We start from the raw sequence: 17,370 nt of genomic DNA on the forward strand, positions 1-17,370 counted from the left end.
GGGGGTGGGAGGGTAAGATTTTGATGGGGCTGAAGCACTTCTTAAAGATATTTTATACCAAGGGAAATAGGAGGAGTGAAAAGTTGCCAGTAACCCAAGCACCAACTATACACAGATTTATTTGTAGTAACGTCACACGACTCAGGGTTGATGTTCTCACAGTCTGTCCTTGCTGCTTGTGTCTCAGTGACAGTGGTTGCATTGCTTTATATTAAACATTCCTCTGTACACAGTCATTGACTAACAACGTGCAGCTACTGGCTTTAAAGTTGTGAGCTACTGCACAAATTATTGTGCTCTGGGGTCATCCTTCCTGAGCTAAGACAAAAATGTGCAAGCTGGAGGCTAAAAATCTGTGAGCTAGCTCACGCTTACTCAGCTTAGAGGGAACACTGCTTCCCAGTAAAGGGCTCAGCGACCAGTATATGGGATGCAAAAACTTTATGGATTCTTAATCAACATGTCAGTGTTCTCTAATATTAAACTGCGTATTTTCATTTATACAAATGGACTTTCTTATACTGGCTCTTTGTTGATCTCTGCATGCTGATGTAGTTTGGCTCTTTAATTATAAACAGTTGGTTTAGCCGATAAGGAATTGCAAAAACAATTGGACTAAGAGTATGTTCTTTTGCTATTTAAAAACTCGAGTCATATTTTTTTCATATTTTTAATGCTGGAACTAAAGCTAGTCATATCAGGAAATAAGTTGTATCTACAGGGAGCACATTTCTAGGTGGCTCTTCCTTCCCTGAAAACCAGGGATGCCTAGCAGTTGTAGTCCCAGATAGTGAAAAGCTCACAGCTTTGAGAGTATGCTTATATAGAATCAGATATCTGCACTCCACTGAAATAGACTTGTAGACAGTGGAAATGATGTACCCAGAAATGTTAGAATCATAGAGTTGGAAGGAATCTCCAAGGTCATCTTGTCCAACCACTTGCACAATGCAAGAAATTCACAAATACCTCCCCCACACACATACACACACAGTGACCCCCAGGAACTCATTTACATATTAGGCTACATCCCCTGACATCACCATTGTTACACATAAGGCTTTTTGCAGAAAAAGCCCAACAGGGACTCATTTGCATTTTAGGCCACACTCCCTGACACCTGCTAAAAAAAAAAAAGCCCTAGTGACCCCTGTTCCATGCCAAGAAGATGTCAAAAAACTTCCAGGATCCCTAACCAAACTGGACTTGAGAAAAATTGCTCCCTGACCCCAAAGGGATGATCAGCATTTCCCTGTGTGTGCCTCAGAGCGGCTTACAGTGCTTATGTTAATAGGAATGATATTGAGATCATTGGCAAACTCTTTTGGCTGGACAAGATCTCTGTTAGGAACATACCTCTGGAATCTCAGATAGTGCTCTCTGACTGCTTGGAAAAATTATTCTGTCACCTCCCTGTCTGGTTTCAGTTGGGTCTCTCATTGTTTCTGGCCATTACCAAATGCCAGAAGTTCTTGCTGCTAGATGGGTTTGTTGGGTGGGGAGGGCGTTGGCCTGAGTAATGGCAGATGTGTGAGGCAATTGCTCCGGCCTAACCACCACTAATCATCCATTTATCCAAGAAGCTGTGACTTCTGTGAAGAGCTCATGGAGCATGGGAAAACCTGGCAGTCCGAAATCTATTTCTCAAACAGCTGCTTCACAATCCTTTCTACCCTTTTTATCAACTGGAAGATCTACCAGGGAGAAAAGCTTAACACAAGCCAAAGACTCCAAGATGGCTGCCAGAGGGAAAATCCTCACCAAATCAAGGAACTGACTAAACAAAATCTAGATCACCTGGCAGGTTCCATCAAATTGCTTAAAACTGAGATACTAGAAAACAGGACAACTCTTCTCCAGCCCATCACTGTACAACTGGAAGTCCTAAGATCTTCCCTTCAACAAACTGCAAATACAGCTATGGAAATGAGGCTGTTTGCCCAGAAGATATTAAGACTCTGCAGAAGAATGACTCCTGGATAAGAGAAAAGATCATAATATTGGAGACTACTATGAAGAGAAATCGTATTAAAATCTGCGGGATTGCTGAAAAAGCCAAGGGCACTACAGACTTAGCTGCCTATCTAGTACCACAGAATTGCATTTGGAAAATTTGTGAATGCGCACCAACTTGGTTCCCTGCACAGAATTCCCCAGAAGGGCTCCAGAGACATAATAGTGCTTCAGGACAAACATACAACAACAACAACAACAAAACCTTACAAGAGGTCAGGTTTCAGGGGGGGGGGGTGGATTCCAACACCTTGGCACCAAAGTCCAGATCTTTCATGATCTTCCTCTGCAGATCCTTCAGATTTGGTGCTCTCTAAAACCCATATCAGCACAGCTAATTGCCACCTACATCAAGTATGGATGCCTAGCAACTGGAGACATGCAAGTATCCCATCAAATAAAAATGCTCTATGCTTCAGAGCCAGAGGAAGGTCAAGGTTTACAGGGATGGCCAATATGTGGATCAGGAGCCACATGTGGCTCCTTCACACGTATTGTGCGGCTCTTGAAGCACCCACCGCCCTGTCAGCAGGCTTGGAGAAGGCATCTGTCTATTTAAATCACTTTACCAAGCCAAGCCAGCCAGCGCCTTGGAGAATGAATTTAAAATTGCTTTCTTTCCACCTCTTCATCCCTCCATTTATTTGGCTTCTTCCCTCCCTCCCCTAAACATCTGACATATCTTACAATCGGGGGGGGGGGCGGGGTTAGAGCAGGAACTCTTTTGCGTATTAGGCTACACCCCCCCCCCCGATGTAACCAATTCTCCAGGAGCTTACAGGGCTCTTCGTACAGGGCCTACTGTAAGCTCCAGAAGGATTGGCTACATCAGGGGTGTGTGGCCTAATATGCAAAGGAGTTCCTGCTACAAAAAAAGCCCTGTTTGCAACTCTCAAACTTCTATTCTGTGTGGCTCTTACATTAAGCAAGTTTGGCCACCCCTGCTTTACTACAAGCTTTGGATCTGTACACACCCTCAGAAGAAGCAACCACCTCATAGGAGAAAATAAAGTTTGACTCTCCCAATTCTTTGCCCCGTTGGAGCAAAGTCTCGTTTTGTGAATCTACCTAAAGTGAAGGGAAGTCAATGATCATTTAAGTATAACAGGGGTGGCCAACGGTAGCTCTCCAGAAGTTTTTTGCTTACAACTCCCATCAGCCCCAGCCACTGGCCATGCTGGCTGGGGCTGATGGGAGTTGTAGGCAAAAAACATCTGGAGAGCTACCATTGGCTACCTCTGAAGTATAGGAATATAGCTCATGGGTAAATTAATATTTTGTATTCAGAATTTAATAGTTTTATATTATGTCAGATTGTTGGGCAGGATGTGGGGGCAGGAGGGTTGTGGTCTCCTCACAGCCTTCTTATTGAGAACAGTCTCTCCTGTTGGTAGATCCAAGTGGGCATCCGTGTTGGTCTGAAGAAGTAGAACAAAATAGGAGTCAAGTGGCACCTTTAAGACCAACTAAGTTGGTCTTAAAGGTGCAATTTGACTCCTATTTCAGTCTCTCCTGTTGAGCTTTGTGCTTGGCTTTACTTCCTTTGAGAACTAAGAGTTCAACTGTTCATTCATAAACGTTTCAAACTTGCATTTCTTTCCCTGCTGTTGTTCTTACTGTTTCTGATTAATTGGTATTTATTGCTAGTTTCCATGTTATACATTGTACTTTATTGCCGACAAAGGTGATTCTCTTAATGGTTGACATTTGTTCCATTTTATTGCCTCTTTATAACTTACCTGCTTCCTGGAGTTGGAGCTCACCTTTGCTGGACTTAGCAGTAGATGGTGTTTATTTTTTTTTTCCATTTAAAGAATCATCTATTCAGGGCTGCATGGCAGCTACATGAAATGTTTGATCTGAGCATATGGCTGGATAACAAACATAACCGCTGTATCTTCCTGCTAGTTCACATATATTTAGTTGATCCACTTGTTAAGAGGGCTGATGGTCAAAACCAATATGAATTACTTCAGACTCATTTCCTGTGTTTCTACCTTGGAGTCGCTTTACTGATATTCTCTTCTGATCCTTCTCTGTTGAGCAAAAAACTCATGACTTCAGTTTATTTATGTTTACCTAATGAAGGCAGACATGTGTTGGTAATAGATCTTTTTTTGTAGAAAAAACCCAGCAGGTACTCATTTGCATGTTAGGCCACACACTCCAATGCCAAGTCAATCAGAACGGTGTTCCTGTGTGTTTCTGCTCAAAAAAAGCCCTGTTGGTAGATACTTTTGATAGGTGTAGTCAAACAAAAAAAATTTCCCCAGAAAAGAACTTTAATTTCACTAGGGGCATCAGACCCCAAATATTTCAGTTTACATTATTTTCAGAGCAGTATACTATGGGATGTGCCATCAAATAGAGATTACAGCTCTAAGTCTATCACATTAAACAACAAACCATTATGAGTATGCCTTTTAGTGTAGTCTCTTTAAACTGTAAAGGCTTAAACAACTTCAGATCTTCTCAGACCTTAAGACTCATATACATTGCCTTCCTACAGGAAACCCATATTAAGAATAGTCAATTCCCATTTCTTAATTCAAATTGGTTTCCAATGCAATTTAGCGCACCTGGATCGTCCAAATGAAGGGATACAGCAATTCTTATATCCAGAAATATCAGATTTGAATTTGAGGCAGCTGAAATTGAACCAAAGGGGACGTGTTTTTTTGTTAATGGAAAACTAAACAGCTTCAACACTGCATTGGTCTCTGTATATGCAACAAATGATGGACAACTGAGCTTCCTTAGGGTCGCATTTCAAAAACTGGCTTTCTTCCAAGATGGTCATTATTTTGGGAGGAGATCTTAATTGTATAGCTGACCCTGCTCTTGACAGATTGAAGTCAAAATATTTTGGTCTGCGAGCGCTGCACTGGCTGCCTGTGGCATACCGGATTTGCTACAAGGTGCTGGTTATTACCTTTAAAGCCCTATATGATCTGGACCTTTGTCTACCTGAGGGACCGCCTTTCCCCATATGTTCCCCAAAGGGTACTTTAATTAAGAGTTCAAAATCTGAGATCGATCCTCAGGCCGAGAGAGGCAAGGCTTAAAACAACACGAGCAAGAGCCTTCTCTGTGGCTGCCCCTTATCAGTGGAATCAACTCCCAGAAAATGTCAGAGCCTTGCAGCACCTTACTCAGTTCTGCAAGGCCTGTAAGCAGGACTTTTTAGCAGGAATGCACCAGAACACAGTTCTGGCTAGCTTGGCATCGGGTGTGTGGTCTAATATCCAAATGAGTTCCTGCTGGGCTTTTTCTACAAAAAGGCCAGTGTGAAACAATGGTGATGTCAGAGAGTGTGGCTAATATGCAAATGAGTTCCTGCTAGGTTTTTACTCCAAAAAAAACCCCTGCCTGTAAGACCACAGTATTCCACATGGCGTTTAAGAACATAAGAACATAAGAGAAGCCATGTTGGATCAGGCCAACGGCCCATCAAGTCCAACACTCTGTGTCACACAGTGGCAAAAAATGTTATATACACACATACACTGTGGCTAATAGCCACTGATGGACCTCTGCTCCATATTTTTATCTAAACCCCTCTTGAAGGTGGCTATACTTGTGGCCGCCACCACCTCCTGTGGCAGTGAATTCCACATGTTAATCACCCTTTGGGTGAAGAAGTACTTCCTTTTATCCGTTTTAACCTGTCTGCTCAGCAATTTCATCGAATGCCCACGAGTTCTTGTATTGTGAGAAAGGGAGAAAAGTACTTCTTTCTCTACTTTCTCCATTCCATGCATTATCTTGTAAACCTCTATCATGTCACCCCGCAGTCGACGTTTCTCCAAGCTAAAGAGTCCCAAGCGTTTCAACCTTTCTTCATAGGGAAAGTGCTCCAGCCCTTTAATCATTCTAGTTGCCCTTCTCTGCACCTTCTCTAAAGCTATAATATCCTTTTTGAGGTGCGGCGACCAGAACTGCACACAGTACTCCAAATGAGACCGCACCATCGATTTATACAGGGGCATTATGATACTGGCTGATTTGTTTTCAATTCCCTTCCTAATAATTCCCAGCATGGCATTGGCCTTTTTTATTGCAAACGCACACTGTCTTGACACTTTCAGTGAGTTATCTATCATGACCCCAAGATCTCTCTCTTGATCAGTCTCTGCCAGTTCACACCCCATCAACTTGTATTTGTAGCTGGGATTCTTAGCCCCAATGTGCATTACTTTGCACTTGGCCACATTGAACCGCATCTGCCACGTTGACGCCCACTCACCCAGCCTCAACAGATCCCTTTGGAGTTCCTCACAATCCTCTCTGGTTCTCACCACCCTGAACAATTTAGTGTCATCCGCAAACTTGGCCACTTCACTGCTCACTCCCAACTCTAAATCATTTATGAACAAGTTAAAGAGCATGGGACCCAGTACCGAGCCCTGTGGCACCCCACTGCTTACCGTCCTCCACTGCGAAGACTGCCCATTTATACTCACTCTCTGCTTCCTATTACTCAGCCAGTTTTTGATCCACAAGAGGACCTGTCCTTTTACTCCATGATTCTCAAGCTTTCTAAGGAGCCTTTGATGAGGAACTTTATCAAAAGCTTTCTGGAAGTCAAGGTAAACAACATCTATCAGGTCTCCTTTGTCCACATGTTTGTTCACCCCCTCAAAGAAATGCAACAGGTTAGTGAGGCAAGATCTTCCCTTGCAGAACCCATGCTGAGTCTTCCTCAATAACCCGTGTTCATCAATGTGCCTACTCATTCTGTCCTTGATAATGGTTTCTACCAACTTTCCCGGTATTGAAGTCAGACTGACTGGCCTGTAATTTCCCGGATCTCCTCTGGAACCTTTTTTAAAGATGGGGGTGACATTTGCTACCTTCCAGTCCTCAGGAATGGAGGCAGATTTCAATGAAAGATTACAGATTTTTGTTAGAAGATCCACAAGTTCAACTTTGAGTTCCTTCAGAACTCTCGGATGTATGCCATCCGGACCCGGTGACTTATTAGTTTTTAATTTGTCTATCAGTTGTAGGACCTCCTCATTTGTCACCTCAATCTGACTCAGGTCTTTCAACACCCCTTCCAAAATTAGTGGTTCTGGGGCAGGCAAAAAGTTCTCGTCTTCTACAGTGAAGACGGAGGCAAAAAATTCATTTAGCTTCTCAGCCATTTCCCTATCCTCCTTCAGTAATCCTTTTACCCCATGGTCATCCAAGGGCCCCACTGCCTCCCTGGCTGGTTTCCTACTTCTAATATATTTGAAGAAAGTTTTATTGTTGGTCTTTATGTTTTTTGCAATATGCTCCTCATAGTCCCTTTTTGCCTGCCTGATCACAGTCTTGCATTTGATTTGCCACAGCCTGTGTTCCCTTTTACTAATCTCACTTGGACTGGTTTTCCACCGCTTAAAGGAGTCCTTCTTACCTTTTACAGCTTCCATTACTTTGTTTGTTAACCACGCAGGCCTTTTCTTATGCCTGTTTGTGCCTTTCCTAACTTGTGGTATGTATTTTATCTGAGCTTCTAGGATTATAGTTTTAAATAGCGTCCAAGCTTCCCCAAGGGTTTTGACCGTATGTACCTTTCCTTTCAGTTTCTTCCTCACATGCCTCCTCATCTCAGTGTATTTACCCCTTTTAAAGTTAAACGTGGTTGTGGCGGTCTTTTTGGACAACCCCTATTTATACAAACGGTGAAATCAATAACATTATGGTCACTGCTCCCAAGCGGCGCAATCACTTTTACATCTCTCACCAAGTCTTGGGCATTACTTAGGACCAAATCCAGGATCGCCCCACCCCTGGTAGGTTCTGAGACCATCTGCTCCATAGCACAGTCATTGAGAGCATCAAGAAACTCAATCTCTTTCTCTCGACCAGAACACATATTGACCCAATCAATCTGCGGGTAGTTAAAATCACCTATTACAACACAGTTTTTACGTTTAGCCGCTATTTTTAAGCCTTCCATCATATTATAATCGTCCTCTCTCTTTTGATTTGGTGGGCGATAACAAACTCCCATAGTTAAATTTCCTTTTGGGCCCTCTATTTCAACCCAAAGCATTTCTAAAAGTGAATCTAATTCTCTGATCTCAGCCTTACTGGACCGTATATCCTCTCTGACATACAGAGCCACCCCACCTCCAACCCTTCCCTCCCTATCCTTCCGATATAGCTTATATCCAGGAATCACCGTGTCCCACTGATTCTCTTCATTCCACCAAGTTTCTGAAATTCCCACAATGTCTATGTTTTCTCCCAACACTAAACATTCCAATTCACCAATTTTACTTTGAACACTTCTAGCATTTGCATACAAACATCTATAATTTCCCAGGCGAGCTAGGCCCGCCACCTTCCTCCTGCCGCCTCGAGACACTGGCAGACAGTCCATATTGTTTGTCACCTTCACAGTGGACAACTCCGGTCCGCTACCCGGTAGAAAAATAGCAGCAGTTTGATTGTTAACTATGGAATCTGACGAAATGATTACATCAAATCTGCTATGTTACCATCGGGACCGATAGACGTGGCTGGTGCCTATTAAGATTACTTGAATGCTGCCTATTTATTTATTATTGTATTAAAATAGCACTTGAATGTCATTTTAATGCAATGTTTTTATACTGCTGTTGTTTTAGCATGAATTGTGAGCCGCCCTGAGTCTGCTTTGGTGGGGAGGGCAGGATATAAATCAAATAAACTAAAATAAACTTTTATGGCTTCGCAGTTAAGGAAAAATAAAAAAAGAATAATTGATTCTATGTACCTATCACCTAAAGCTCAAGTGCAAATAAATGGATACTGCTCAAGAGACCTTTGTTTATCCGAAGGCACAAGGCAAGGCTGTCCTCTTTCCTTTCTTTTGCTTGCCCTTGCAATTGAGCCTCTAGCAAACTCTGTTAGGGATAATTGTATGATCTCTGGTATACCCATCAAAGATGACTGTTATAAAACCAGTCTATACATAGACAATATGGTTTTATATGTAACAAATCCAGAAAAGTTACCTTCCCTTACCATGCTCTAGGAATTCAGTAATATATCTGGCCTCAAAATTAATCATTCCAAAGCCTTACTGTATGCAGTTAAACTATCTAGCTCACACTCTGTAAATTCACAAAAATCATGCTTACAAATTGGTGACACAATGACAATACTTGGGTATAAAAATCTCCTTGAAATTACAAGACTTATTGAAGACTTATTTAAGCACTAGAAGGCTGATTACAGACTGGCACTTTGGGATGACTTAGAGACACCTCTGAATTCAGCCTAAGAAAATCCCTCCACACACAAACATCTGCTAGGCGTCCCCATCCCGCACTCACCCCATCCTTCAGAGAAGCTATTGAGATTTACAAACACCAGCACAATTTTAATAGAAAGGAAGAAGGCATTTTCATCCACCAATCTTGGTACCCAGCTCTGCAAAACACCCTACAGACTATAAATTGCAGAAAGTCTCAGAACAACCAACAAATTCCACAGAACAATCAGCACAGTCAACAACCATCTTCCTTATCTTCAAACCCCTTCCAACCCTCCCAGCAATTAACACGGAACAATGGTCACATTCAACAGCCAGTTTCCTTATCACTACCCTTCCAGGAAGCCCCACCAAACAATGGGCACATCCACAAACCAATTGCCCTTTCATCACACCCCCTCCAGCCTAGAAATAGCAGCTCTCCAGCAGCCCTGGCCCCACTCAATGCACAGCAGCCAAGAAGGTCTGAGCGCCTGCTCCGGCTGCAATGCCACTGAGGATGTTCTCCGCAGCTGAGAACGAAACGTCTGGAAGGAAAACTTTCTCCAGTAGAACATGGCACTTGATCCCGAAAGATTCTACAAACCCTAATGATGTTACCAGCCGTGAAAACCTGAAATCTTTGATAATAAGAGAGTTACTGTAATTCCAAATCAGTAACAATAGAGAGTCAAATATAATTCTTTTTAAAAAGATCATGTCCTTATAAACATAGATGGCAATCTATCCTAACTTGTTTCATCTGGCAACAAAAGAAACCAAGGGTTTAATTTTAATATTTTATGTTGACCCCGAGAGGAATGCAGGTTTGCTTTTCCAGTCCTCAGCAGGTATTATGATGCGACTTTTCTTTCTTTCTTACCAAAATGCTATAATAGGCTTCCAGGTTTCATCAGCTTAAGCTCAGTGGAGGTCCGCGGAGCTTGTGTTTGTGGCCCCCCTAAATCGGGTGGTTGGAGGTGTGCCACAGCCTCAGCATCTCTAGGGATACCCTGGAGGGGGTTTCCTTTTAGTATGGGGCTTTGCAGAGAGCCAGGGATATAGCGGCAGCTGTTCCCTGTCCTTTTTGTGTGCTCCAGTGCTCTGCCGCCATGATCGCCATTATGGCAGAAAGAGGTGAACACCCGACTGCTTGCTTTTCTTTCTTCTAACAAACTTCTGATGCATCGCTTTTCTACCTTAAGCACTGCAATTCTTCTTTGCAAGTAAGTTTGCTCTTCAATAACATCGGATAATGGGTCATTTTACATAACAACAAACAGGATAGTTCAAAGGAAGGGAAAGAGGTGAATCCCCCCCCCCCCCACTTTTCCATGAGTGCAGCTTCAAAAAGACAAAGAACAACTTTGAGCATTTGCAGTAATCTGAATTAGACTGAATATAGATACTTAAATCAACCCGGTTTATGATTGAATAAGTGATAAGGAGACCATCATCCAGTTATAATTTGGTCTGAACAAAAACGAGATATATTTTAGAGAGATTTGTATTTGTCGTCTGAGTGGAACTAAAATGCCAACAATCAAAACACACAGCTGGAGAAGATTTGGAAGGATAGATTAACTGGGTTTCCGAGTCATTTCTCAACTTTGATTACTAGACTGAGTTATTCTGTGGAGAAAAATGGCATTGCAAAGCAAAATGTTTCAGAAAAAAAGATATAATGGATACCATAATTTCTCTAAAGCAGGACCTTAGTTCACTAACAGAGTTGATAAAAAAAGCAAATAGGAGCTTTTATTTTGAAAGGTAGCAAAACCTTAAATCTTTATGACCTTTTATTTTGAAAGGTAGCAAAACCTTAAATCTATATGAGTGATAAAGAAATCTCAGTGAAGTTTGTGGAATTGAGACAAATGGATAAAGATCCATTGAGGAAGAAAAACAAAATGGAACCTGATGGCACAGTTTTTAAGAGGGACCGGAAATCAAGACTGTCTAAAGCTTCTCTGAGAGGAACTGGTGGCGTGGGATTCTTGTTATTTTTACCAAGAGGGGCGTACACACTAAGGAGCGAGGAGGCATATTTCAGCAAAAAAATCAAAATGTAGAAAACTTTCAAGAAGAAGGGATTTTAAACTGTTTTTCTCTCTGTAGGTAATTGGCTAACATGGAACTCTTAACAAGAACTGATATATCCAAGCGGGCAGCCATGTTGGTCTAAAGCAGTTGAACAAAGCAGGAGTCAAGTGCACCTTTAAGACCAACCAAGTTTTATTTAGGACATAAGCTTTTGTGCGCTCTTAAGCACACTTCATCAGACGAGGATCACTGTACTGGATTCCTTGTCTAATGAAGTGTGCTTAAGAGCACACAAAAGCTTATATTCTAAATAAAAATTGGTTGGTTTTAAAGGTGTTACTTGACTCCTGCTTTGTTCAAGAACTGATATGCGATTTTAAATGGCCAAGTAAGATCCTCGGGACATATTAGGTTTGTGCCTCTCAGAGCAATATGGATATAGGAGCTATAGTATCCAAAAGCTTTAAAAAGAATCTTACATAAATAAACAATTAATTTGGATCAATTTTTAAGTAGGGAGACAACACAATTATTTTATAATCTGGTAGATCTGCTCTCAATATGTTTGTTTGGAGAAACTGTTTATACTGAGACAGATAAACTACTATGTTTTATTTTTGTTCGCCACTTCTTTATCTCTCTACTTTTTATGTTATTTTAAATTTGGGGTGGTTTTTTTGCTCTCTCTGCTTGAAATAAGTAAGTTAGAAGGATAAAGAGATATTTGTTTTTATGCTTATCCAAATGATGACATTGCTAAAATAATGAGTCAGTTTGTATTTTTAATATGGTTAAGCTTAGCCAGTTAGTTTTGTGTTGTGATCTCTCTGACTTTTTAGATCTATATGCGTTGAAGAAGAATAGTTTAGACTTCTATTTTAAATAAGAGATTAGTAAAAAATGTATAATGGAAAATGAGGATGGTAGAATGTATGGGAAAAATTCAATACTTGCAGGTAGAAAGAATTGGATATTTTGTTCTGAGGTAGAAATGTAACTGATATATATGTAACTTTCTTTGTTTCTGGTTTCCCATTCTGTATCCACCCTTCCCTCTTGTTGTTTCTGTATTTTTATATATGCTTTTTCTTTTTATAGTTAAAATCAATAAAAATTGTAAAACACCAAAATGCTATAATAAAGCATATCTAGCAAATTTCAAAGCTCATAGAAAACACATGCTTACACCCTAAGAAATTTGAAGAAATATTGTGGGCTAGAGTCAGTGATAGATCCTAACATCTGGGACAAATATTGGGGCAGTCATTCTCTATTTCCTTCTTCTCTTACTACCTTTTCCAGTCACCAGTGGTTTATTCTGGGAAAGGATTAGCGTGTTTTCAAAAGTTGGAAAGAGACCAACCTCTGCAGATTTATGGAAATCTCTAAAAGAAGGTATATAATAGACAAATCGTATTAGATAGCTGACATCCCTACCCTGTTCATTCATCATGCATGCTGGGAGACCATGCATACTGGGAGACATGTAGAACGCATGCATTCCCAATATACAAGATTGCCTAGTCTCTTGTACTGGTACAAGTCAGTGTGTCTGAAAAGGATTGAAGCTAGTGTCTAATCGGGATTCTCTGTGCATATTTATAAACTTCACTAAAAGCCATTTTGTGCACATTTTGGCTTAATGTTGGCTGGTCACTGTATCAGAATGCAACCATGGTACAGAAATCCCTTTGCAATACTTTTGACAGAGGCACAATTCTGGGGAAATCTGCCAGTTGTATTGTGTTTGCTTTTAAATGGAAATAGTCTGAATGGTTTATAAAATAAAATCTAAGGTTAGCTCTTACACATTGCAGAACTGCATACTGGAATGCAACTATATCTTTCTGTTAATAATTATTTCCTGGGGTGTCTCCCTCTCCCTGCCCCCACATTAGGCTTGGACCAAAGAATAGCTGTGAATGTGTCAAAACCACGAGGATGACAGTCTATCAGATGAAGGACCATATTGCTAAGGATCAAATTGCCTCCGTAACAGAACGACGAGAGAAGGAATTTAAAGAGTATCGGAGAAGGTAAGCATAACTATCCTTGAAGAATAGAGGCCACATTTTCTAGGACAATACAATGGAACTGGTTGCCTGAGAACTGCCTTGCTGCACCAAGCATATTGTCTCTAATAAGCTGGTACTCCAGGAAAAGGCTGTGGGGAGTGGATGTGGCTCAGTGGAAGAGCCTCTGCTTTGCATGCAGAAAGTCTCGGGTTCAATCCAGGGCATCTCCAGTTAAAAAGGTCACGTAGTAGGTGATGTGATAGACCTCCACCTGAGAGTCTGAAGCGTTGCTGCTGACCTTGATAAATGAATGGTCTGATTCAGTATAAACTTCCAGCTTCATGTGCATTCATGTCTGAAATCACTCAAGCTGGGTTGTAGTTTGTCGACCCTCAAGTATCTGATAATCAGAGGGAGAGGGCCAGATGCATCTAGGATTGCCAACATTGGGTTGTGTAATTCCTGGATATATGAGGATGGAGCTTGGGGAAGGTGGAGTTTGGGGAAGGGAGGAAATGCAGGATCAAGTCTACCTTCCAAAGCTGCCAGGGGAACTGATTTCTGTAGTCCAGCGATTTGCTGTAATTCCAGGAGAGCTCCATGTCCTACCTGGAAACTGGTAACCCTGGATATTATACAAGACTTCATTCTTAGCTACTGTAGTTTGTGTAGCCTCTGTGATTCTGTGTGTCAAAGAAAAATATCCAGTGGCCATCCCAACATCCTACTTAGATGAGCTATAAATAATTCTCTAAATAGAGAGAAGTGTTTCGATCCAGAGCTACGGATGCCAGCCTCCAGGCCTGACCTGGGGAATCCCCTGGAATTACAGCTCATCTCCAGACTACCAAGATCAGTTCCTTTGGAGAAAATGGATGTTTAGATCAAATGGTTATTCTGCAATCTCCCCATCTGAAGCTATAGGGAAGGGGGAGTGTGGCTCAGTGGCAGATGGGGTGCCAGCCTCCAGATTGAACCCAGAGATCTCCTGCTATTACAATGGATCTCCAGACAACCAAGATCAGTTCCCCTGGAGAAAATGGCTGCTTTGGAGGATGGATTCTATGGCACTGTACCTTTATGCGGTCCCTCCCCTCCCCAAACCCAGGCCCCCCCCAAGCTCCACCCCCAGAATCTCCAGGTATTCCCCAATACTGACAGCCCTAGTGGCAGAGTATTTGATTTTTCAATTCCATGGGGCAGTGTCCAGTTTAAACAAAAGGGGGTCATAAATATGGGTTTCCTGGTCCTGTAAACATAGTCCCATTTTTGCAGGTGCGCATGTGTTAGCTTCTGGAAAGCTTCCTGGCCTATTTGCCACTTCTGTCTCTCTGCTTTATTACAGATATCCCACCATGACAAAAGATGCCGTTATTGCTGCACCAAACACACCTTTAAGCTACCCCATTTACGGGGCTGAAGTGATGCCCTTGCACACCATTGTAATTCCAGGTATGCTGAGCCCCAAACAGAGGGTGGAAATGGTGCTTTAGAAAAACTTCATTCCTTTCTCTGTCCTGCCAGGTAGAAGTACCCTCTGGACTCGGGGAATCCTTCACTAGTTGCCACTATTCTCACTTAAGAGTCTTGACAGGCGTGTGACAGCCTGTGTGGTTAGAGTGTTGGACGTGACAGGTTCAAATCCCCACTGAGGCAACTCTCTACAGTTTGTTGAATAGCAAAACTCATTAAATCTGCAGATGACACCAACCAGGGAAGAGCAGTGAACACACCAGAAGATATAGAATTCAATGAGATCTGAGCACACTGGAAAAGTGGGCAGATGTGAACAAGATGCAGTTAACAAGGATAAGTGCTAAGTTCTACATCTAGATAACAAAAATAAGGAACACACATACTGGGTGGGGGATACGCTTCTGGGTATGAACAAGACCTTGGGGTGAGGGTGGGCCATAAGTTAAATATGAGCAGCCAGTGTGATGCCACAACAACAAAAAGCCAATGCCATCTTGGGGTGTATCAACAGAGGCATAATACCCAAATTGCAAGATGCCATTGTCCCACTGTATGCTGCATTGGTCAGGCCCACACCTGGAGTATTGTGTGCAGTTCTGGAGGCCTCACTTCAAAAAGGATGTGGACAGAATGGAACAGGTGCAGAGGAGAGTGATGAGGATGATCAGGGGCGTGGAGACCAAGCCCTTTGAGGAAAGGCTGAGAAACCTGGGAATGTTCAATCTGGAGAAGAGGAGGTTCAGGGGGGACATGATTGCTCTCTTGAAGTATTTGAAGGGCTGTCACTTACGGGAAGGGCTGAGAGCTGTTCCTTTTGGCAGCAGAGGATAGGACTCGAAATAATGGGTTTAAATCAAGGGTGGGGAGGTACAGGCTGGATATTAGAATAAACATTTTTAGAGTTGTTCAACAGTGGAATCAGTTATGTGGAGAGGTGGTGAGCTTCCCCCTTACTGACAGTGTTTAAGCAGCGGTTGGATGAACATCTGGTCAGGCATGCTCTAGGCTGATCTTGCATTGAGCAAGGGGTTGGATTAGATGGTCTGTATGGCCCCTTCCAATGCTGTGATTCTCAGATTCTATGAAATACGTCTGAATGGACTTTTCTTTTTTGACTCAAATATTAATCTCTGTCCTGTGTCTTGTATTTACTTACTGCTCCATTTGGGGTTTCTTTTGCTTTTGTTCCTAAAGGGCTTGGTTTCCATGGCAAAAGTCCAGGAAAAGTCCAGGTAATGTATTTCACAAAAATTTGGAAGTGTGCATTGCCCCCATGGTTTTCTATTTCTGTAGGCAATCCCAGGGGTGAATTTGTGGATTCCATCTTGTATTTAACAAGTGTGAAAAGCAGAACTTCAGAAAGGCCTTTTTCATAGGCTCAAAAAACTGGGTGGTTCTCAAATGACAGTGCAGATTGCCAATGTGTATATTAGAGTTGCCAACTTCCAGGTAGGGCCTGGCGATCTCTGGGAATTACAACTGATCTCCAGATGACAGAGTCAGTTCTCCGGGGGGGGGGGGAATGGCAGCTTTGGAGGGTGGATTTAATGGAGGGTGGACCCTTCTGCAGGCTCCAGCCCCAGATTTCTGCAGGCTCCAGCCAGATTTGTTACTTCTTGTTCTTTGCCTCCTGTTTGTTCATTGGGTGGGGGGTTGCGTGTAAATTTGTTCTATTTTTACTTTGTTCTTTCTTTTGGGGCCCTCATGAACTTTTTCCAGGGAGTAGACAGAGAGGTTAAAAGTTCTGATTTTTACTTGTAGCAAGCTGAAGTCACTGCCTATTTGGGGTGGCCCAAATAGCTGGATTATGAAATAACCACAATAGAGGGTCAGGGTCTTTGGTTGATGCAAAATACATAATGATAGTTACGAATGATTTCTGACTACCTGTAGAAAACCTGCCAGCCACCTGGAAGAATTTGTTTATTTATTTATTCAGTTTCTATTCTGCTCTCCCCCATGCACTGCCAGCTCTGGGCAAATTAGGCATTTACCTAGGGCACTGGGCTGGAGGGGGTGCCAAATTGGGGCACTGAGCACTCCAGGGCTAGCCCTGCCCCCATCGGTCATGGGGTTTAGAGCTGATTACAACCTAAAGTCAGTTTGGTATAGGGGTTAAGTGCATAGACTCTAATCTGGGAGAACCGGGTTTGATTCCCCACTTCTCCACATGCACCTGCCAGGTGACCTTGAGTCAGTCACAATTCTTGAAAGAGTTGCTCTCTCAGGAGCAGTTCTCAAAAGAGCTTTCTCAGACCTCTCTTACCGATTTCCCACTAGCCTTATGCTGCTCTCAAGCTCCTTTTCTCCACGGGGCTTCCATTGAATTTCACACTATCTGCCCCGGGGCTGCAACTAGCTTCGCCTTTTTCATGCGGCAAACAGAAACTGGTTTTAGAGAATCTTGTTTGCAGCCTCGGGGCAGCTTGTGCGAAATCTGATGGGAAGCCCCGCTGAGAAGAGGAGAGTGAGAGCAAGGTAAGGCTAGTGGGAAATCGGTCACAGTGTCTGTTGTAGGGAGAGGAAGGGAAAGGAAATGGTAAGCCACCCTGAGACTCTGAGTGAAGAGTGGGGTTTAAATCCAATCTCTTCTTT

At 42.4% G+C, this 17,370-nt stretch overlaps 1 protein-coding gene across 1 annotated transcript in view; it reads left to right on the top strand.

Annotated features, from left to right (window-relative positions):
- LOC132583938 (beta-1,4 N-acetylgalactosaminyltransferase 2-like) overlaps nt 1-17,370 on the top strand; it is a 53,877-nt gene that overhangs the window by 21,873 nt on the left and 14,634 nt on the right. The window contains exons 3-5 of the mRNA XM_060255688.1: nt 13,183-13,320; nt 14,645-14,751; nt 15,970-16,007. Coding sequence (XP_060111671.1) covers nt 13,183-13,320; nt 14,645-14,751; nt 15,970-16,007 — 283 coding nt within the window. The remainder of the gene's footprint in view (nt 1-13,182; nt 13,321-14,644; nt 14,752-15,969; nt 16,008-17,370) is intronic.

Source organism: Heteronotia binoei, chromosome 15 (assembly GCF_032191835.1).
Source record: "Heteronotia binoei isolate CCM8104 ecotype False Entrance Well chromosome 15, APGP_CSIRO_Hbin_v1, whole genome shotgun sequence".
NCBI lineage: Eukaryota > Metazoa > Chordata > Lepidosauria > Squamata > Gekkonidae > Heteronotia > Heteronotia binoei.